The sequence below is a fragment of the Macaca mulatta genome, chromosome 3, assembly GCF_049350105.2.
Source record: "Macaca mulatta isolate MMU2019108-1 chromosome 3, T2T-MMU8v2.0, whole genome shotgun sequence".
NCBI lineage: Eukaryota > Metazoa > Chordata > Mammalia > Primates > Cercopithecidae > Macaca > Macaca mulatta.
The window spans coordinates 9,966,107-9,989,046 of NC_133408.1; the positions used below are offsets into that span (position 1 = coordinate 9,966,107).

The 22,940-nt window shown below is 36.6% G+C and overlaps 1 protein-coding gene across 12 annotated transcripts in view; it reads right to left on the minus strand.

Annotated features, from left to right (window-relative positions):
• The window catches only part of DYRK1A (dual specificity tyrosine phosphorylation regulated kinase 1A), a 153,302-nt gene that overhangs the window by 13,561 nt on the left and 116,801 nt on the right, over nt 1-22,940 (minus strand). For 8 of the 12 annotated variants that reach the window (XM_028844780.2, XM_077994549.1, XM_077994550.1 and 5 more), the window contains 6 exons: nt 21,569-21,688; nt 19,410-19,598; nt 14,659-14,806; nt 10,820-11,106; nt 8,144-8,290; nt 5,589-5,729 (listed from right to left, as the gene is read on the minus strand). In XM_028844780.2, coding sequence (XP_028700613.1) covers nt 5,589-5,729; nt 8,144-8,290; nt 10,820-11,106; nt 14,659-14,806; nt 19,410-19,598; nt 21,569-21,688 — 1,032 coding nt within the window. The remainder of the gene's footprint in view (nt 1-5,588; nt 5,730-8,143; nt 8,291-10,819; nt 11,107-14,658; nt 14,807-19,409; nt 19,599-21,568; nt 21,689-22,940) is intronic. The other 4 variants (XM_077994553.1, XM_028844783.2, XM_028844781.2 and 1 more) reach the window with 1 other exon arrangement.

Consider the following 22,940-nt stretch of genomic DNA (forward strand, 5'->3'; position numbering starts at 1 on the left):
AAATCAGTAAGATATCCAGAAAATCCTCAAATATTTTGAAATTATGTAACAAAATTCTAAATAATGACAGGTTAAAGAAGGAATCACAAGTTAGAAACATTTCAGAATGACTGTTTAAAACATATAAAAAGCGGCCAGGTGTGGTGGCTCATGCCTGTAATCCCAGCACTTTGGGAGGACGAGGCGGGTGGATCATCAGGTTAAGAGATCGAGACCATCCTGGTCATATGGTGAAACTCTGCCTCTACTAAAAATACAAAAATTAGCTGGGTGTGTGTAGTCCCAGCTACTTGGGAGGCTGAGACAGAAGAGTTGCTTGAACCTGGGAGGCGGAGGTTGAAGTGAGCCAAGATTGCACCACTGCACTCCAGCCTGGCAACAGAGCGAGACTCCGTCTCCAAAAAAAAAAAAAAAAGAAAGAAAAAGAAAACAAAAAAGAAAAACCAACAACAAAAACATACAAAAAGCTGCAGAATGCAGCTAAAGCAGTGCTTAGAGGGAAATTCATACCATTAAATTCTACAGTAGCAAAAAGGCTTAAAAATCAATGATCTAGTTTCCACTTAAGAAGCAAGACAAGGAGTAAATTCAACCCAAGTAAATGGACATAATGAAGAGCAAAAAAAAAAACCAGAAACTAGATCAAGAATAGAAAAAGAGGCCGGGTGCGGTGGCTCACACCTGTAATCCCAGCACTTTGGGAGGCCGAGGCAGGCAGATCACAACGTCAGGAGATCGAGACCATCCTGGCTAACACAGTGAAATCCCATCTCTACTAAAAACACACAAAATTAGCCAGGTGTGGTGGCAGGTGCCTGTAGTCCTAGCTACTCGGGAGGCTGAGGCAGGAGAATGGTGTGAACCCGGGAGGCAGAACTTGCAGTGATCTGAGATTGCGCGCCACTGCACTCCAGACTGGGAAAGAAAGGGAGACTCCGTCTCAAAAAAAAAAAAAGAAATCAACAAAGTCAAAAGCTGGTTGTCTGAAAGGATTAATAAACTTGATCAACCCTGAGCAAGACTACTTGGGGAAAAAACAGAAAGTACAAACGGCCAATATCAGGAATAAAAGAGAGACTTAGCAATAAAAAAAAAAAAAAACTATCACTATAGATTCTTTAGATATTAAAAAAAAAAGTAAAATATTATTGATAATTTTATGTCAACAAATTCAACAATTTAGGTGAGAAAGAAAAGCTTCTTGAAAGACACAACTTACCAAAACCAACTTAAAAAATTTGGATAACCACATTTTTAACAAAAAACATAAATTATAATGAAATAACCTTCTAACAAAAAATGCCCCAGGTTCTGATGGTTTCATCAATGACCTCTACTAAACATTACAAAAGAAATAATGTCAACCAATCATATGCAAATTTTCTCAGAAAAATCAAGAAAAAATATTTCCTAATAGTTTCACAAGTTCAGCATAACCCTAAAATCAAACCCTAATGATGGTATTATTAATAAAACTTTAGACAAATATCCATTAATGACATAGAAACAAAATTCCTTACCAAGAGACTAGCAAACTGAACTGAGCAATATATATAAGAGAATAGCATATCAAGGCCAAGTGTAGTTTATCATAGGGTGGGGCTTAACATTCAAAAAATTAATGCATTTTACCACAAAACAGGAGAAAAATCGTATGATGATCCCTATAGATGCAGAAAAAACATGACAATATTCAAAACCCACTCATGATATTAAAAAAGCAAAAAAGATATACAATTTAAAAAATAAAACTGTCTTCATTCATGGAGCATAAGATTGTTTAAGTAGAAAGCCCTATCAAATTTCAACAACGAAAATATTATTCATCCCTCAGTATATGCAGGGGGTTGGTTCCAGGACCTCCCCACTAAATATACTAAAATTCACACATACTCAAGCTCCACAAGGAGGCTGTGTGGAACCCACATATGTGAAAAGTTCGCCATCATACACAGGTTTCACATCCAGGGAATACTGTATTTTTGATCCACATTTGACTGCAGATGTGGAACCCTCAGATACAGAGGACTGATTGTATTTGTTGGAAAAAAATCTGCATACAAGTGGACCTGTGTGGTTCACACCTGTATTGTTCAAGGGTTATCTGTACTAGAATAGGTGAATTTAGCAAGGTCTTAGGATACAAAAATCAGTTGCATTTCTATATACCAAAAATGAAAAATTATGAAATTATACATTTTAAATGTCATTTAAAATAGCATCTAAAAAATTAAAAACTTAGGAATAAAGTGAACAAAATATGTAAGACTTCTGCATTAAAAACTATAAAACACTGCTGAGAGATTTTAAGCCCTAAATAAATGGAGAGATAACCCATCTTTATAGAGTGGAAGACTTAATATTGTTAAGATGTCCATTTCAAAATGCTGGCATGATTTTTTGGTAGAAATTTACAAGCTGATTCTAAAATTCATGTGTGAATAGAAAGGACCTAGAATTGAAAACATATCAATAGGGTAAAATAATTGCTTTCATCAAATGCTACTGTAACTATGACGTAAGCATGTGGAAGAAATGAATTTCAACTCCTTCACCCTGTTCCACACTCAAAAATTAATTCAAGATGGACCACAGAATCTTAACTGTAAAAGGCAGATTAAAAAAAAGAAAAAATCTTTTAGAAGAAAATATAGAAGAGTATCTTCACAAACTTGGAGATGGCAAAGATTTCTCAGGATAAAAAAAGAACCAAAAAAAAAAAAGTTGACAAACACAACTTCATCAATATTAAAACTTCCTATTCATCAAAAGATACCATATTAAGAAAGGAACAGGCAAGCCACAGTCTAGGGAAATACACTGACATTATATGTGACAAAAAAACTTAATGACAAAGGACTACTCAGTCATTAAACAACTCAGTAACACAAGCAAAAGATGGGAAAGACCTGTGACAAAGAAGATACATGAAAGGCTAATAAGCATACGAAAAGGTGGTATCATTAGCCATGAAGAATGCAAATGCAAACCATTACATATCCACTACAGAATGGCTAAAATCCAACAGACAAACTATATAAAATAGTGAGGATGTCATGCAACTGGAACACTCATATATCATGGGAATATAAAATAAAACAACTTTGGAGAACTGGTGTTTTCTTGTGAAGGTAAACACATACCCTATGACCTGGCAATTCTACTCTTAGATTGTGCTGTGAGGGAAATGAAAACATACGTATGAAAGAATGTTCTCAGTAGCCTTATTCATAACAGTCCCAAACTGGGAACAAACCAAATGACCACTGACAGGTGAATATAAATTATGGCATGTTCATTCAACGAAATATCTTGAAGCAATAAAAAAAAATTCCTAAGACATACAATATTGATGAATCTCCAAAAGCAATACATTTATTGAGTGAAGAAAACCCAAAACTAAACAATAAATACTGTAAGGCTTCATTTATACTAAGTTTGCCAATGAAAAAGCAAAGCTAGTCTTTGATGACAGAAATCAGAAAGCAGTGAGGTAACAGAAAAGGGTCACAAGAGGATTTGGGGTGATAGAAGTCTTTCATATTGGTGTAGATGGGGGGCATTGCTGTACATAAAGGTGAAAACAAACTCAATACTTAAAATCTGTGTATCTTACAATATATAAACTGTACTTCAAAAAACAGCATCATTTATTGTCTTCTTCACTCTCCACCTCCATCAAGAAAAAAATATATAGTATTTATTTCATTATTGGAAAACCCTAATATGGGGCTTTTGAAATGTAAAATGAGAAAGTAAAAGTAAAAATAAAATCAGTAAACAAACCACAAAGAGACACCCAATGAAAGTACATGCACATCTATTTGTATCTCTGGTCAAAATTCTTAGTGTACCATTTGTAATGTAATAATTTGATAATGAATTTGATTTTTTTGTTGCAAAATTTATCTCTTAAAAGCAAAATAATTATTTCATGTTTTTAAAAATTAAGCTGCTTAAGTTAATTGCTAAGTGTGACTAAAACAAATCTCATAAAAATCTACTTAATTTACATGTATTAAATGTATGTTATCTACTTCCAATTTTAAAAGGGAAAAGACAATCTACTCATTTCTGAAATGCCCCCACCCCAAATAACTAAAAATAATACCTATAGATCAATTTGAAAGAAATGATAGGTCACTGTGGTTTTTGTAAGGCAGAGATTTAAGAGATGGAATGGGATGTTTTATTGAGGAAAAAACAGCAGAAGCAAAATATAAATAAATAAATCTGAAATGGAGAAAGCAGCAGTCTGTATCACAGAGAGAGACAACATAAAAAAGATTTAATTTCCTCTCCATGCTAATTCAAACTGGTAGGAACTCCTTTAAATGCTGGTGAAGCTAGTAAGGATTCCCAGGCTAAGTTTTGGTTATATGGAAAATAGGCCATGATTAATGAGCTATGTGGATAAAGAAAAAACAAGGACCCAGGAGGTCTCAATAGCATTTTCCATCCTTTCCTCATGGGGAATAGGCATAATTTAGCAGCTGGAAACTGCACTGCCTACAGCTTTAGTGAATATGGCAGAACACAATAACTTACACATCAGTTCTGAAAGATACAATTACATATATGCTTCTAAATATTCTAAAGAAAATAATCTGATATTAAAAGTTATGACTCCGCAGCTATGTGGAAGTGAATTAAGGCAATCAACCACCATCACCTTCAGTTTGCTAAAAATGACACCTGGTGGCAGTGTCGCTAAAATACAATGCAAAATAATAACTGAAACAAAAATAAACTCTTAAATGTTATAAATGCAAAACTTCAATCACAAGGTGACTTCTATATGTACATATGTGTGTGGGGGGGTGCGGTCATATTCAATCACATATTTATAAATTACATTCATTCAATACTATGACCAAATTAAATTACAAAACATGATTATTTACAGATCTATAAAACAAAAGTAAAAAATCAAGATGCAAAATTGGCATCACTTACTCTATTAAATTGACATAATTTAGGTATCTTTAAAAAAGTCCTCAGATAAAAGAAAATTACTAAAACAAACCTAATGTTTTAAAAACCTCACTTTCAAAGATTTTGGAGATGTGAAATTTTTGCTGTCCAAGTCATTGAGCTAGGAATCTGAAGTCTATCAAAGGACTATCTAGTTAGTTAATATCCTTAGAAAAAAAATCACATACTACTTAAGCCAAAAATCATCTTCTGACATAATTTACCAACTGAACTTAAAAAAAAATCATTTACACCAATTGTGACTTCTGTTCACAGCTGCAGTATTAACTCACTACATGCCCAAGCTGTGAAAAACAAAGGTCAAACTTACTAATTCTTCTGTTGAAACAAAGTATGGTGATGTGATCAGCTGCCTCAAAATGCAGGCATACAGTTTTTAATATGAAGTTTTAAAGAAAACTCTGACCATTAATCAAACACTGGTCCATACCTGATAGGTCAAACTATACTCAACTTCTGAACAAAATATCTATGTAAGGTATCAATAAAATCATTGACTGAAACACTGATTTCAAGTAAATGCAAAATGAGCTATAAAAAGACAGGTATGATAAATTTAATAAAGGCTCAAAACAGATATATCCTTATTTTACCCGTTTTCCATCTTTGGTCTTCTTTAAGTTCCAAGTGCCATCTGGCAACTTCTCAAAGAACTTTCTTGCTTTTGGTGCTTGGTCAAGAATATGAGCAGGTGGAATACCCAGAACTTCCACTATTTTATTCATCTGATCTACCTGTATTAAAAATAAAAACAATAAAACCTGTCATTTCTACTGTACATCTACTCCTGCTCATCAAGTCATTCATTCATAAATAAACTGCACACCTCCTATGTGTCAGGCACTCCTCTAGATATCCAGCATACAGCAATGAACAAACACAAGAAAAGCCCTACCTTCCTTGATACCCCACAGAAGGGAATACCCCACAGAAGGGAAGATAGTCAATTAACAAACATATTATGTCAGGTAGCCATGGATACAATGTTGAACAGTAAGGAAACATGAGAGGAAGTTTTAAAGTTTCCGTTCTTGGGGAATTTTATTTAAATTTTTTTTAAATTTACTTATTTTTGAGACAAGGTCTCGTTCTGTCACCCAGGCTGGAGTGCAGTGGTGCAATCACAGCTCACTGCAGCCTTGACCTCCTCCCGGGCTCAAGTGATCTTCCCACCTCAGCCTCCTGAGTAGCTGGGACTACAGGCATGTACCACCATGACTGGCTAATTTTCTCTTTAGATGGAGTCTCACTCTATCACCCAAGCTAAAGTCAAGTGATCTTCCCACCTCAGCCTCCTGAGTAGCTGGGACTACAGGCATGCACCACCATGACTGGCTAATTTTCTCTTTAGATGGAGTCTCACTCTATCACCCAAGCTGAAGCACAGTGGCGCAATCTCAGCTCACAGCAACCTCCACCTCCCAGGTTCACGCAATTCTCCTGCCTCAGCCTCCCAAGTAACTGGGATTTCAGGCATGTGACACCAAGCTAGGCTAATTTTTGTATTTTTAGTAGAGACGGGGTTTCACCATGTTGGCCGGGCTGGTCTCGAATTCCTGACAAGTGATCTGCCCACCTCAGCCTCCCAAAGTGCTGTGACTACAGGCGTAAGCCACTGCGCCCAGCCTTATCAATAAATAATTAAATACATGATGTCAGATGCTGGCTAAGAACTATGGGATGAGAAGGGGTACTGCAACCATAAGTGGGGTATATGGTTTCACCGAGAATGTGACATCAGAGCAAACACTAACATCAGCAAGGGACTAGCTCAGAAAGAGAATTTTAGGCACAGGAAGGAAGAAATGCAAAGGGCTGAGTATGGGCCTGTGGCTGGCATTTTCAACGGACCACAGAGAAAGCTGTGGATGGACCACAGAGTGAGAGAAGAAGGAGAGACCAGGCAGTCGTGAGAGAACTGGCATCAGAGGGAGCAGGAATCTGTGGGCTACTCAAAGGACCTCGGCCTTTAAAATGAGTAACATAGCAAAGTTTTTCAAATATTGTTTAAGCCCAAGAAAGATACTAATTTACAAAGTAAGATTTATACTAAAACAAAAACAAACTATGGCAGTTACTATCAAAGAGTAGCTCACCAGTTCAAGCTGAAATGAATTAAAAGGGGCTGGGCAAAGTGGTTCACACCTGTAATCTCAGCACTTTGGGAGGCTGAAGCGGGCAGACCACTTCAGGTCAGGGCAGGAGCTGCTCTCATGGTGAAACATCATTTCTAGTAAAAATACAAAAATTAGCCAGGCATGGTGGCGCTGCCTGTTAATTCCAGTTACTCGGGAGACAAGATTGTGCCACTATACTCCAGCCTGGGCAACAGAGCAAGACTCCATCTCAAAAAAAAAAAAAATTTAAAAGGAAGGATGGAAGAGACAAGTTTCTGACACCACCTATTAACAGCTGCATAATCCGGTACAAGTCATTAATGCCTTTGGCCTTTCTCTTCTCACTTATAAATAGACTGATCAAGATCTGCAATGGTCCATTTTTCTTTTAAAAAACAAACAAACAAAACCCCACAGGTGAATAGTTTTTAAAACAATGAAAGCCCGATTTCTCTGACTGCAGGGAGGTGTGGCCTGTCCCCGCCCTCCCATTCACTGCCTCTGACCTTCAAAAATATTCCAGAACACAGACTGAAAACCTGTGGAATACAGAATTGCACACAGTCTCTGTAGCCCGACAATTCTATAATCTAGTTTACTCTACATTATTCAGACTGAGTATCCATCAGTCCTACTGATCATTACCTCTTCAACTCCAAATCATAATCTCAAAATTTAGAGTGATGTTTGTATCTCTGCAGGAAGGCCGTCATTCCTTATCATCTTTTAAGCTTTCTGTTACTGTATTTAAAACCTGTAAAATGTATGCCAAAATACTTAACACTTTCTAATCTAATTAACTGTTCTCCTTCATGAGTAGATTAAAATATCCTACTCCTATCTCATAATTCTAAACTTTACATTATATGACAACTGACAAATATGAAAAAATAGGTATATTCAAACTGACCTCACATTTGAATGATTAAATAGACATCTTTGCCTAAACACAACTTTTAAATTACACTGTCACAGATGAAAGACAAAAAGAAATTATGAAAACAGAATTTGTACAGCAATACATCATTTACCTCATTGGCACCACTGAACAGAGGTTCTCCAGTGTGCATTTCAACCAAAATACACCCGAGGGACCACATATCAATGGCAAGGTCATAAGGCATTCCCAGTAGCACCTCTGGAGACCGATAAAAGCGACTCTGAATATACTGGTATATCTGAAATATATTTCAAAACAGTATTACTTCAATTGCTCAAAACTGCAGTCAGCATTGGATTAAAAACATTGACGTGATATTAACAGAAAAGAATTGGCTAACTCCTGAATTAGGGTTCCACTGACTAATTTCAACATTAGACTATGAATATGGCTTAAAGAACTAAACATTTCTAGGGACTGGTTAATCTGATTGTGAAATGCGTCATACGTAAAGATTCAAGTCCTTTCATTTAGTCTAATCCTACCTAGTCATCATGGTATTTCTTAAAACAATTATGCCTCACTAGAAAAAAAAACAAACACTATTGAAAGTAATTTATTTCCCTAATAATTATTTCTTCCTACTATGGCTGGCACTTAGTTTACCACAATCTTAACAACTAAATTGTATTTAAATTAACCTAAACAATGTATTTCTCAGCGTTAAAAGTCAAGTAACTTCAATATAATGTAATTTAAAATTCAGACACTTGTACTCTTGCTGTCTCACAGATAAATCCCAGAAACACTACCACATAAGATTCAATTGAGAGCTGTCTCTGATCAATAGCTTCTTCTCTCTTCTCTCTCTACCTCCATCCAAGACTTCTTACAGAAACACAATCCTGACATGGACTATTTTCAATGAAGTAATGTGAGGATCTCTTCAAAGACCAATTTGTTTCACTTATTAAAAGGGGGAAAGAAAATCCTCCTAATTAAATTTCCTAACTTAACACCCAAACCATGCAGCCAGAAAGCTCATGAAATTTTCTGCGATTCCCACTGAAACCTCCAGCCAAGTCTTCAAGAACAATCTCAGGCCTCCACAGACAGGTCAACCAACCTTAAGGAACTATGAGAAGAAAGTCTAATTTAAAAGAACTGGGAAGAAGTACTGCATTTCCAAGGTTTTTATAAGCCAATACCACTGTTAATTCCCTAGGCCCAAACACTCACCACTCCTGAGACTTTTATTTCACAGCTTATGTCAGAAACTTTGTCACCTCCCTATCTAATTTGTTTAAAGCAGTTGCTTTCCCCAAAACACACTTGCCCTACCACCTTCTGATTCTAATCCAGTAGATCTAGGGGCAGGGACATGGCAGGTCTATTTTAGAAATAACTTCCCGTGTGATGCCAATGAACTTGAATAATTAAAAACTTATTATAGGGATAATTGGCTTATTTTGGCTAGACAGAAATAATAATGTTTAATATTAGGACAAAATATATAATTTGGCTTAAATAGGGGAAAAACTTCCCAACTCTATAATCTATTCAAATTACTCTTCAAGATGGGCATGTATTTTTCATTCACAATACACTCTATCCCATATAAACTACGAGCATCTCTTGATTTTTTCAAGGCATCTAAAACTGCAAACTTTGGTCCCTACTCCAATTTTTAAAAATTACTTCAACACTCGATAGCATCACTGCCATAAGAGAAGTTGCAGAAAATAACAAAAAGACAGTCCTATTAACTGGCTATAAATCCTTATGATTAATCTGTTATAGTTAAAGCCTGGACAAAAGTGGACAGGACAGAAAATTTCACTAATTTGGAAAAATAAGAAACAGAAAAGTCAGTATGAAAAATTAACATCTGTATGTTAGTTGGGTTTCTTTAAAACAGAAGAAATACAGTTTCAATACTTAAAAGCAAAAAGAATGGTGTTAAAAATGAGTAAAATATTATCAAATGGTGACACTAATTCCTTTCAAGAGGAGACCCCTGTAACTTCTATTTTACATATAAAACAATGCCGTTAGAGTAGTTTTCATAATGCCGGAAGAATGACAGGAAAAAATTGCTTTCCTAAATCAGCTAAACTTTTCAGCACTACGAACACATCTGTTTTTAGCAGTCTCAAAAAAACCAGCTTGGGTATGTGTCAGAACTTAAGTACATTTTAAATAAGAGTGGGGAAAAGAAGACAAACTTATCTATCAAAACAAGTACGTCTATACTTTAGTACCATGACTAAGGCAAAATTACCTGCATTTTTCTGAACCATCAGTTTTTTAGAAAAATGATTTATCTTGATCCATCTTCAGAGAAGAATTTTACAGCAAAGATTCAATGTTCTAGTACTGAAAAGTCCCAAAATTTATACTAAAACCTTTACTTAAGAAATACAGTTACAAATCCCCTAATATTTAATCATTCCATCTCCTATTCTCTCCCTTAATCTTTTAGCATACATACAATTTTAAATATACCCATTTCAAAAAATTAATGTCTTTTGACTCAAAGTATTGCTATTTGCATTTTAAAAGGTATTTCCCCAAAACAGATATCCACACGTTAAGTAAGTGCTACATTTTAAAGCTAAATAACCATCCAGTAATTGCCTCTAAATGGTATACACCTTAGTAACATTTCGAATATTAGGTTGGCGCAAAAGAAATTGTGATTTTTCCATTGCAAAAATGGCAACTGCAATGGCAAAAACCGCAATTACTTTTGTGCCAACCTAACACCTACGCTGTCCTACTTCTATTTAATTCCTATTTAATTCACAAATGCTGAAATAATACTTACCCTCTGCCCCAACTGACAAGAACTGCCAAAGTCAACGATCTTGATTGCACTGCGTTTGGGGTTACAAAGAAGGATATTTTCAGGTTTTAGATCACAGTGAATGATACTAAGTTCTGGAGTCGCAAGGAAAAGCAGTGCAGTGCACATCTGTTGTGCAAACTTTCGTGTGAGGTTCAAAGAGACCCCTCGGAAATTGGTGTTTCTCAGCAAGTCATAGAGGTTGTAGGAGAGCATTTCAAAAACTAAACAGAGATGGTTCCGAAACATAAAGTGACGTTTCAAATGCACTGAAAGAGAAAAGTTTCATTTTAAATTACATATACCAATAAATGAGAGTAACAAACACATGCACTCTCAAATGATCTATAACATTATTACAACATCAAATGCAGAGTTCAGTTAAAGTTTGGAGATCAGCATTTTGTAGTAACAGCAGTTTTTAATCAGTTAAGAATATCTAAGTTGCTCTTCTGCTGAATTAAACAGGTACAGCGTTTGTCAATAAGTGATATAAGGTAAGCAGTACTACCAAAATGCCTTGTTTCTTTAAAAGTCAGATCTGAAAACACAAGCAGCAAATGGACAAACAGTAGTAAGAATATTTCAGCAATTTTTATCTTCATTTATAAATGAAAGCACTTTTTACTTCCTGAGAGCCCTACCTCACAACTTCCTATGTCTAAGCTCCACCTACTGGGATCTCTGGTTTTTGACAATGCTGTACTTGGCAGCCCTCTGTGTAGGCTTTGAAATTTATCTGCGCTGCAGAACTTTACATTTCACTGGTAATTTTCTGTCACAATTTTCAATGATGGCTTTTTTTTTTTTTTTTTTTTAACCCTTTAGGCAAATACAATAAATGTTTGAAAATCATGCTTTGGTAAAAGTATTGGAGGACTTAACTGTGTTTATCAAATTAGTAAATGACAACTCGTGAGACTGAAGGTTTGGAAAACTTCAAAATAAAGCTCAGCTCCAAGAAGAGATGATAAGGAGGCTTGTAAGTGGGGCAACAGCATAGAACACATAGGTCGCTATCACTGTTGACCCTCTAAAAAGGCTGAATACTCACTAAATTGCTTCAAAGATTGTGCTTTAAGTATTAACACTGACTTCACATCAGATGAGGTTATTCGATAAAGTGCTGTCCCTCCCTGTTAACAGTCTTACACACACCAAACTGAGCACCTGTGACACAACTGCAATGACATAAACTACCCATCTGTCAAGGTTACTTTCATTTTCTTTTACACTATTACAAAATGAGAGGTTTCTCTACAGATCTATCTGGAATAAACTGGAGAGTAATCAATGTCTGATAACTAAGAACTGTGGATACATTGTGTTTTCCTGGGAGTAGTCCTGGGCTGCCTGCCTCAAAGCAGTGGCCATCAATACTGCTTTTAGATCTTTCATGATATAGGTGATCTAAAGTTAGAATAAGTAACACAATAAAAATAACTACATGGCTATAGAGGAGTCTACGGCACAACTCGATACTAAAAACAACAAAGGAATCCTTAAACGTTACCTAAGAATGTAAAGTATCTGTTCTTAGTCACTTCAGTTTATAGGTTTAAAACTAAAAATGTAGTTCCATGATACATGCTCACAATCATGGTCCATGTGTAGCTTTTAATCTCCTGGTTAAGCAGGAGCCACAAAATGAATGCAAAAAGTAACTGCGTCAGAATTCTAATGTGATTATAAAAATTCCTTTAAGAAGCTCTGTGATTAGAATGTTCGTCCAATGAAAGATCAACCTACTCAGTTTCACCTGACCTCACAATTCTTTATTCATTTACTTAGTATCTACAATGTGCTGACATTGTCGAAGAAAAATCAAACAAGCATATCTGCTCAGTCTTTTTAACTGAATTTTGGGGAGAATGGAGGGCTTGGCAAGACTTTGTTGTAGACTTAAACTGAATTTTAACTAGACCATGGCAGGTACCAAATAATCCAGATAAGAAATTTGGCTACATGGTAAAGTAGTAGATGTTTTTGAAAGTTCAAAGACAAGATGATAAAACTCATCAGAATAAATCACACTCATCAATCTTTTTAAATTAATTTACATCACAAAATACAACTTTCAGATACCTTAAGTTTAAGGTATCAATTCAATTGACATGAACTCGTCTAAAGTGCTTTTGTTTTCCAAACAGAATCTCAGTTTCTTGAGACATTATGCATTCACCATCTTCTAAAATAAGAATTTAAAAACTCATCCAAAGAGTATCTGTAATAACTAATACAATTAATAAAATGATCATTAATGTCACTTTATTCAAAACAAAATACTAGCATTACACGTAACTGAGTAGCTAATATTTTTTGAGTATTTAACTATATGCCAGCTATGTCTTTTTAAAATAAAGCAGAATTAAAATGTTACAGTAATGCTATCAATATTTTTTCTGCTCCATAAGCAAATACTCAAGCATGAGGAGAAGGCAGGAGGCATGTTTAGAAATCACTGTGTAAGTCAATCATCCTTAGAATGTCCTTGATGTGCTTCTAAAACCTTTGAATGAAAATGGGTCACCTCATGTAAGTTGTAACTGACAGTGAACAGCAAAGTTTCATTGAGTGTGACAAGAAAGATTTTAAGGTAAGAATGGTATTATTATGAATTATATCAGTATCCATAAACTAAGAAAAATTAATACAAACTCATTTTATATTTTAACAATGAGGAATGAGAGGTATTTCACAAACAAAATCTAATCTAAACAATCTGAAGCTTTCCCTTTTTAAACATCCATTATTTGTTTCTACCTTTTTAAGGGGGGACCAAAGAACCATAATGTTTTCTTAAAAGAATCTGTTAAATAAAACTCAGCCTTACGTGTATCAAGTAAGGTCAGCATTTCTGAACACAAGTGACTATGGATCTGTGCTGATCTTAAGGTCTGTATCTTTGATTGATGGCATCTTATATGAATACTTAACAGGTTTTTCCTTGATGGTACATGAAATGATGGTGTCTTACAATCACTGACATACTAGATTTGATTTAAAAAACTATGAAAGAATGTGTATTAGAAGATGTCTTGTCCATGTATCAACTGGCCCTAGACTTCAGTATTTTCATAATTCTTCTGTCTCCTGTTTCTGTTTTCAGAAGGAAGACTATGCGAGAATGAGACAGACAGACTTTGGAGTGAGGCAGAAGTACTGTAGTTTCCGATCCTAGCTGCAGAGCCCTATGACCCTGGGTATGCGGCTTCTTATACAAACCACCTGTAATTTAAGGAGTCTACCATCTTCCTTAAAAGACTGCTATACATTATTACAGATGATGGAAGGAAAGCATAAGGAATGTGGTGGAAATTCAATAAGCAGTGGCTATTATCTCTTCTCTGTAGTCGTAAGTCTAATAGCTTCTAATGCCGCCAAGCTGATGAGGAGACTGGAGAGGAGCCTGAGATCTTGCTGCAGATGCCCCAAAAATGGTTCCGCAACCACTAACAACATACTAGCTCACAACTAGCTTCTGAGCTAGATTAGAAATGGTTAAAGTTACTGGAAAGATGACCTTATGGATAAATATACATCATTAGCAAACAAATGGTACCAGTAAGCTGCAAATAAAAAAACACACACTACTCTCATTTTCTTCTACATGGTACGCTACCTGGAAGGCACATTCCCCAAGACTTAGACTATTACTACCAGATCAAGCCACTTATATAAATCTTCCTGTCCAACAGAAAAAAACAAATTTTTAATCAACCACTTTAAAATAAAATCAAAATATTTTGATAAAAAAGAACCATTAACTCAATGTTTTGGTCTGTGTTGGGGCACAATGCACTGTTTGCCTGTTTGTTTACCTATGTAGTATTTCATTTCAGTGTCATGTTTGTTCATGAGCTCAAGAAGTCGCACTTCTATCTGTGCTTGATTCAGAAAAGCCTTCTTGTTCTTTATTATTTTAATGGCAACCCATTCTTGCTCCACACGATCATATGCCTTTACAACCTAAAAGAGAAGATGATTCTCTATTTCATTAATTGCAACAATTTCACAATATTTATAATTCACCTTAATTATAACATTTACCTAATTCTCAATTATACATTTTTATAATTATCATTTTTCTGACCTCCCTAAGTAGAAGAGATCCTGTCTATTTCTATTTGATATATATGCATTTATCACACAGTAACTTTAAATCAATCTTTTAAATTGAATTTTTTTGCATTTGTACAGTATTTCTAAATATCCACAAAACAGATAATTTTCTTAATAAAATTAGATTATTTTCCTCCTTCAGAAATAAATTATGAATCTTGACAACTGCTTAGGTTTTATCGTTCTTACTAAATAACACTATAGTTTTATAGTGTTTAACTCACCAAACTATTCTTTTAATGAGAGAAACCTGAACCCTAAGAATACTTATGAAATATTTTAAAGTTTATCTGCAGAAGGCTTCAGATAACTTTCTAACTTTCAATTAGATTTTCATACATAAAAACATAAGTATATAAAAGAAAAATCAGTTTCGACTTAAAAAAAAAAAATCAAACACAAATTACCAGTAAAATTCCACAATGCAACAAATGCTGTAATTGGGGGATTATGATAGTTTTAAAATGAGAATCACTGCTAAGGAAACCACAGAGTTCATGAGCACACATCACCATGCGTGCCTCTCACCTGAAATGTGACTCATCTAAAATGAGGTACATACTATAAAAGAGTTACATAAACATTACAAAATCAATATATAAGTAAAAGAAAACATTACCTCTTATTAACCAGTGACAATCATTACAACTAATAAAATAGAAGTTACATTTATATTATACATTGTCTGAAAAAGTAATTCTTTTAGATACATTTTCTAGCACATTCAAAAAGTCTGGGGATGGGGAAGAAACTCCAAATGATTCCAAGGTGTAGGATGAAATCATAAGGTCAGGCAGAGGATGGAACGTATGTTCTCAGATCTTCATCAGTCAAGGCTAAATCTACTGTGACAGATTCTGAGTGGCTCAATCGAAATCAAACTTGGAATAAAAAATGCACTAATATCCGGTTTCATTTAATTCTAAAAGACACTATCTGTGGTCTTTTATAACAGAGGCTACCCTTGTAAACATGTGGCTAAGTGGTTCTGATATGCTTCTGTTTCACTGGATGTTCTGACTGCACTAAGAGTTGCAGTTCAGTGCCCAGATCCTGATGAGCTGCATGACAAAGGACACTCATGGGGGCCTGAGGATCTACTGACTTGCCAAACAGTTAATGGGTTAACTGACAGTTTTTGACCATGAATTACAAATTCAATAAGGTGTTCTTGTTTTTTTTCTTTTACATCAATGACTAGAGAATTTAACTGGTCTAGAGCCCAGACATCAGTAATTTTTCAGGTAAGCTCCCCAAGAAATTTAAATACGCAATCAGGATTGATAAGTATTGGCTACGGAAATGGAGATATCCCTTATTTGACAATAACCTGACACAGAACGTGGAGAAAGTCTGACCAAGTCTATACAGAAGATATTACTCTGCTGAGGGACAGGACCTGAACTTCAACGTGGACACTGCACAACTCCTCAGCCCAAGAGTTTGGGCAGTATCAGTCTGCCCTGGGAAAAAGGAGTTCAATGTCAAACGGGCCTCTGTCATCACAGAGTTCTGTGCTCACTTCTTCTGTGGAATCTGAGTGTGAGAAAAACTAAGGTGAAGGGGAGAAGAAAAACGTTAACTATGAGCACAAAGACTGAATCATCAGGGGCAAATCAGCTTAGAGAGCAGCCTGTATGGCCACAATTTGCATGGTAGATGTTCAGGAAAGTTAGAAAGTAACCTATTAGGCCCAGTGCAATGGCTCATGCCTGTAATCCCAACACTTTGGGAGGCCAAGGCGGATGGATCACCTGAGGTCAGGAGTTCGAGACCGGCCTGGCCAACACTGGTGAAATCCCATCTCTACTAAAAATACAAAAATTAGCCAGGCGTGGTAGGGGGCACCTGCAATTCCAGCTACACAAGAGGCTGAGGCAGGAGAATCACTTGAACCCAGAAGGCGGAGGTTGCAGTGAGCCAAGATCGCACCATTACACTCCAGCCTGGGCGACAAAAGCAAAACTCCATCTCAAAAAATAAAAAAATAAAAAAAAAAAAAAAAGTGACCTCTTAAGTGCAACTGCCCAAATGTTAGTGAAGTTGTCATGGCGGAGGTAGCAATGTCTAGGTCTAGAGCAGCAGTCCACAACCTTATGGGCATCAAGGACCAGTTTTGTGGAAAACAATTTTTTCATGGCCAGGGTAGGGGTGAGGTGGATGGTCTGGTGATCAAACTGTTCCACCTCAGATCATTAGGCATTAGATTTTCATAAGGAGTATGCAATGTAGATCACTCGCATGCACAGTTCACAATAGGGTTTGAGCTCCATTGAGAATCTAACGCTGCTGATCTCAGAGGGCGGAGCTCAGGCGGTAACGTTTGCTGGCCCACTGCTTCCCTCCTGCTGTGTAGCCGGGTTGGGAACCAGTAGAGGGTGTTCACACCATTAGTTAAGGACCGGGCCTGACAAATGCCTTTCCTTAAGAGACTGACAGAGAAGCTGCTTCGTACTGACAAACAGGAATACCTTAATCAAGAGGGACTCCCAGGCCATGTGTGGTGGCTCAGGCCTATAATCCCAGCACTGTGGGAAGCTGAGATGGGAGGACTGCTTGAGCCCACGAGTTCAAGACCAGCCTGGGCAACACAGTGAGATCCCGCCTCCACAAAAAACAACAAATTAACCAGGCATGGTGGCACGTGCCTGTAGTCCCAGCTACTCTAGAGGCTGAAGTAGGAGGACCACTTGAGCCCAGGAGGTCGAGGCAGTGAACCATGATCACTACTCCACTGTGCTTCTGCCAGGGTGATATAGTGAGACCCTGTCTCAAAAAAAAAAAAAAAAAAAAAGAGGACTCCCAAACCACTGAAAAACCCCTCAGAAGAAAAAGAGGTTATAATTCAAGGAAAAAGTCCCTGGATTATGTGTAGTTACCAGAATTCTTTCAAATCATGGGAAGAAGACATATACACGTGACATCAGGGACTGATAGGGCCACACTGGAGTGACACAGGTCTAACAAAAAAGGTTCATATTTGCTTACACGTTTATTTTTCTGGATTTAGACCTGTGGCTGCTAATGACATACAGTACATTTTCTGTTTTAATCATGACGACTTTTTCCTCACAGGTTAAAAAGGAGCATATATTTTGCTTTCTCTCAGGGCAGGAACAGAGAAGTAAGCACATGCAGGTTCCATAGTTTAAGAAAAACAACAACAACAACAACAACAGGCAATTCAGGAAAAGTCATTTTGATTCCCATTCTATCCTCATCACTGAAAAAATCAGAAGATGTATTTGGACTGCAGGTTAATAACCATCTCGTTCCACAAGGGTTGCAAGGCAGAAGAGACTGGGACTATCGGCAAATCACACCTCACACAAAACAGGGTTCTGTGACTCAATGTGATAGAAGGACTTACAACTGGGAACAGCTGGGGGATCACAGCCAGAGATCCCCCAACTTTTTTTTTTTTTTTTTTTTTTTTTTTTTTTTTTAATAAATAGAGACAAGGTCTCGCTATATTGTCCAGGCTGGTCTGGAACTCCTAGGCTCAGGTGATCCTTCTGCTTCAGCTTCCCAAAGTACTGGGATTACAGGTGTGAGTCACCACACCTGACCCGAAAAAATCTTTTTAAAAGTACAAGAAGGCTAGGCATGTGGCTCACGCCTGATATCTCAGCACTTTGGGAGGCCAAGGCAAGTGGATTACCTGAGGTCAGGAGTTTGAGACCAGCCTGGTCAACATGGTGAAACCCTGCCTCTACTAAAAATACAAAAATTAGCCAGGCACGGTGGCACACACCTGTAATCCCAGCTACTTGGGAGGCTGATGCAGGAGAATCATTTGAATCTGGGAAACGGAAGTTGCACTGAGTCGAGAGTGCACCACTGCACTCCAGCCTGGGTGATAAGAGAGTCTGTCTCTAAATAAATAAATAAAGTATAAGGAGAAAGACCAAAAACTCTTGGTATTGGTGAGACTGATACAAGAGACTAAAACAGCCTGCCTGCTTAGAGGTCTGGTATAGTTACAACATGAGGTGGGAGAAAAAGCCAGAGAACAACCCCCAGCTTTCCAAAGCCTCCTGAAAAGTGAGTGGACTCCCACTGTGCCACCTGAACATGGTAAGTCTTTTCTCTTTGAAGTGGTCTATCAGAGAAGAAGGTAAATATCTCTAGCACAGGTAATTAACAATCATCTACAGACTATACAAGACCCCTAACAAAAAGGCAATACTATCTATTAGTGATTTAAATTTACCAGTCATTAGTAAAATGAGTACTTGGTAGCCATAGAAGTTTTTAGAAGTCTAAGGAGTTTTTATTACTGATGCAGTATCACTACCTTTAAAGAATTATGGTCATCCAAATACTTGCATATCCACTGCTGAGCTCTATTTGCAAATATTAAAAGTATACTCGAGGAAGGGCTGTAACAACAAGATTCACTAAGAAGTTCTTTCTAATTAACAAAATTCAGAATTTTCCATTAAATTACCTGTCCAAAGGAACCTTTGCCTATCAAGGAGTCGATTTCGTAACGATCCATCCACTTTTCTCCGTTTTTTACAATATAATCATAGTTATCATCATCATAACCATCATTGTAAACCTTCCGTTCCTTCTTATGACTAGAATCGTCTCCCTGGCCCTGTTGGTGTCTTCGCTTCTTTTTTGCATAGTAAACCTGAAATGAGAATAAATAGTGCTAACTGTAAAATTTAAATCACTGTAAGGGGAAGGGAATTATCAGTGTATATTGAGACACATCTATTTTCTACAGTTGACATTTGAGTTAGAAAATAACACTGATATAACCAACAAAAAAATGTCTACAGTGAAATTCATTATAGTTACACTGTTTATAGACTTTGTAAATAAAAAATGTTAAGTGACTTCTCCAAAGTATGCCATTCAAGAAAAGTAAAAGGACCTAGTTTATATTTATTTGTTAAAGTATAATTTATATACAGTGAGGTGGCACGGATCTTAAGAGTTCAACATGAGGAATTTTGACAAAAGTTACCAAATGCCAAACAGCCAAGTAACAGCCAAGTAACACTTTCATCTACCTCAAGTTCAAGTTCTCTCATGCCCTCTTCCAGTCAATCCCAACTTCACATTTGGGATATAAATTCTCTCTTCTGTAACTTGCATGTATTTATTTGTATTTGATTTTATGGCCACGTATTTTTAGAATAAGTTTAAATGTAAACAAACTGATGTTTTACTAAAATAAATAGGCCCTCTGAGACATGCCCAGTTTTTAAACCTATAAAAATATAACGATTAATGAGAAACAGCTATAGCCCCTTTGCCCCCACTCCCAAAGACCATAAGCCTACGGTTAATCACAGGCTGAGTTATTTTCTTTAACACTGTTTCTAAGACTAGTAAAAAAAATAACAGATGAACTAGGAAATAGTCCAGGTAACTGGTAAACTAACTTTGGCAAAATTATAAATTACACTGCATGGAGTAACATCTGAAAAAGTCTACTTTATAAGGTGGTAAGACATATTAAAACAAGCTCCAACAAAGCTACTGTTAACAACAGTTTAACTGTAGCTTTAACAATTTATCAGAAAATAACAAATTTAAATTAATATACTGTTATCAACAATTTATCAGATATATTCAGATAATCACAAGCTAGTCTGGAACATGTTTATAATACATAAATGTGTACAAAATCTAACTCAGAAATGTTCTCACAGAGTTCATTCTAATTTTATGTTGCCGCACTGCCACTGTAATGTAGTAATACTGGCATTAAATAACATTAAGTTGCTATAAAATTTGCAAGTACCTAAGAACATCTTTTCACTTTTCAGCTAAGCAGCTCTAAAGCTGGCAAAGGACAAGCCTTCAACACGAAAGGGTGCAGGGCTCCCACTGGAAGAAGAAAGCAAGCATGGGTTCTTCTCCAGAAATGTTCCTTTAATAATAACTTTGGAGACAGAGTTGAAGCCACAAGCAAATGGCAATCAAGCCAATGGTCCAAGACACCAGAAAAAATTTTGGTGGCAAAACACCAAGTTGTAAGGCAAGCAATTTAAAGTGCTGTGTCTGTTTTTTATCTTATTTACTTACAACAAAAAGGCTTCTGGACATCTTATCATAAAAAGACATAGATAAAAGAACACACATAAAAATTTAAAAGACAATAAAATCACAGAAATATAGATAGATCAAATACACTAGGCCAAATGCCTGTAACTAGGTATTAAACATATTTCAGAGCTTTCTGACACCCATGGCAAAAGTAGAAACAAATATATAAAAATTCAAGCAAAAATTCTAACACATATATACTTTTAGAGTCCTTATTCCCCTTGTTTAGAATAAGAGTTATTATAGAAGTAACTCAAATGAAAAAAAAAAGAGAAACAAATAAAAATTTAAAAAATATAATATATTAAATACAACCTTAAAAAATCAAGTTACCCACAATTATCTTTATACTTTGCAGTCCTTGTTAATATATATTTTACATAGTTGTAATTATATTATTTCTAAATCATTAGTCTTCATAATAATCATCAATATGACAATTACTAGGAATGAAAAAAGTTTAGGGTAAATAGGTCACAAAATCGCTTTTTTTCTCACTGACGTATTGCAAGATAGATGTTATTATAACAAATCAAGTCTTACCTCATTAATATGCTTGTATGTTTTGATCAAGTCAACAGAAAGTTTTCTCAGGGGAGCAGTTGCTGGGTCACGGAAGGTTTGGGGCATCCGCCTCTGTAACATGACAATATCAGGCATCACCTTAAATAGACAGAAAAGACTAGCACTTTAACTATACTGCACTGATATAAATTCCCTCTTCTGTAACCTGCATGTATCTACTTTTTAAAAGACATCTACATTAGATGATTATACATTCTCTCTCCAAGTTCCCTTTTATGTGGATTCCAATAAAGACAACCACCAGAACAAACAAATGAAATTAGAAGATAATATGCCCAGCTGCCTGAGGCTTTGATCCTATTCCGCCAAATTTAAAGTGGTGGAATTGCAGACATACCCCAATCTAGGAGACACACAGGATGCTGCCCATGAGGGCTTCTCTACCACACAATTAGCCCAAAGAAAATTTTTTTCTGAATTATTCCTAAAACCTGACCAGGTTCACAACTAGCCAACAAAGATAAACCCAGCCCTCAGAGGCAACTTTCAGCTTCCTTAACATAGAATTTCAGGACCCAGCTGGCACCAAAAAAGGAGGCTGGCAGCAGAGCCCCATTCCCTCCAACTGCTCCTAACGCCACCAGACCCAGCTGCCCTCTAAAAAACATCTGCCCCTAACCAAGGCTTGCCCTCACAGTCCCCCCGTTCCCTGATCCCAACTCATGGCTCTCAACACTTCTGACAGGCAATGAGGGGTTGCACCATGAGCATCCTGCTAGACTGTTTCCACAGCCATTACAACAGAGGACAGAGCAGGGGCATGCACCCCCTCTATACACACACCCAGGAGTGCTGCGGCTAGTGTCAATGATCCTGGATTGCTGTCCGAGTGCCACTGCTCCAGCAAGTGTCATGCCTCAGTCAAAGGGTTCCCAATGGGGGTTCTTGAAATCAACAGATCCTCAAAACCAATTATTTCCATCAAGGTGGTCACAGCCATTCCCCCTGGCCCATCCTTGTGTTCCTGCCCAACTCTTCTGGACATTTGTGCTGGGAAATGAGCCAGAAGACCCTGACACAACATCTCTCCAAGGACACTCGGGTCAATCTGAGGGGCAGAGTGACAGTAAACACATCATACTAAGACCTCACAAAAATGTGTGGAGTCATGGTATAATTGTTAACCTAACCCACACCAAAAAAGAGAAGAGGGGAGGGTTGTACCAGTGGGCAGAACAGGAAGCATCACCATCCATGTGGTCTGAAAAGATAAAACTGTTATGGCATTTACCTACGTGTGCTTTATCATGAACCAACATTAACACTGGTTTCTTCTGCATGTATACTCAAACTCTAAACAGTTGTTACCCAGAGGGCAGATTCACCCATT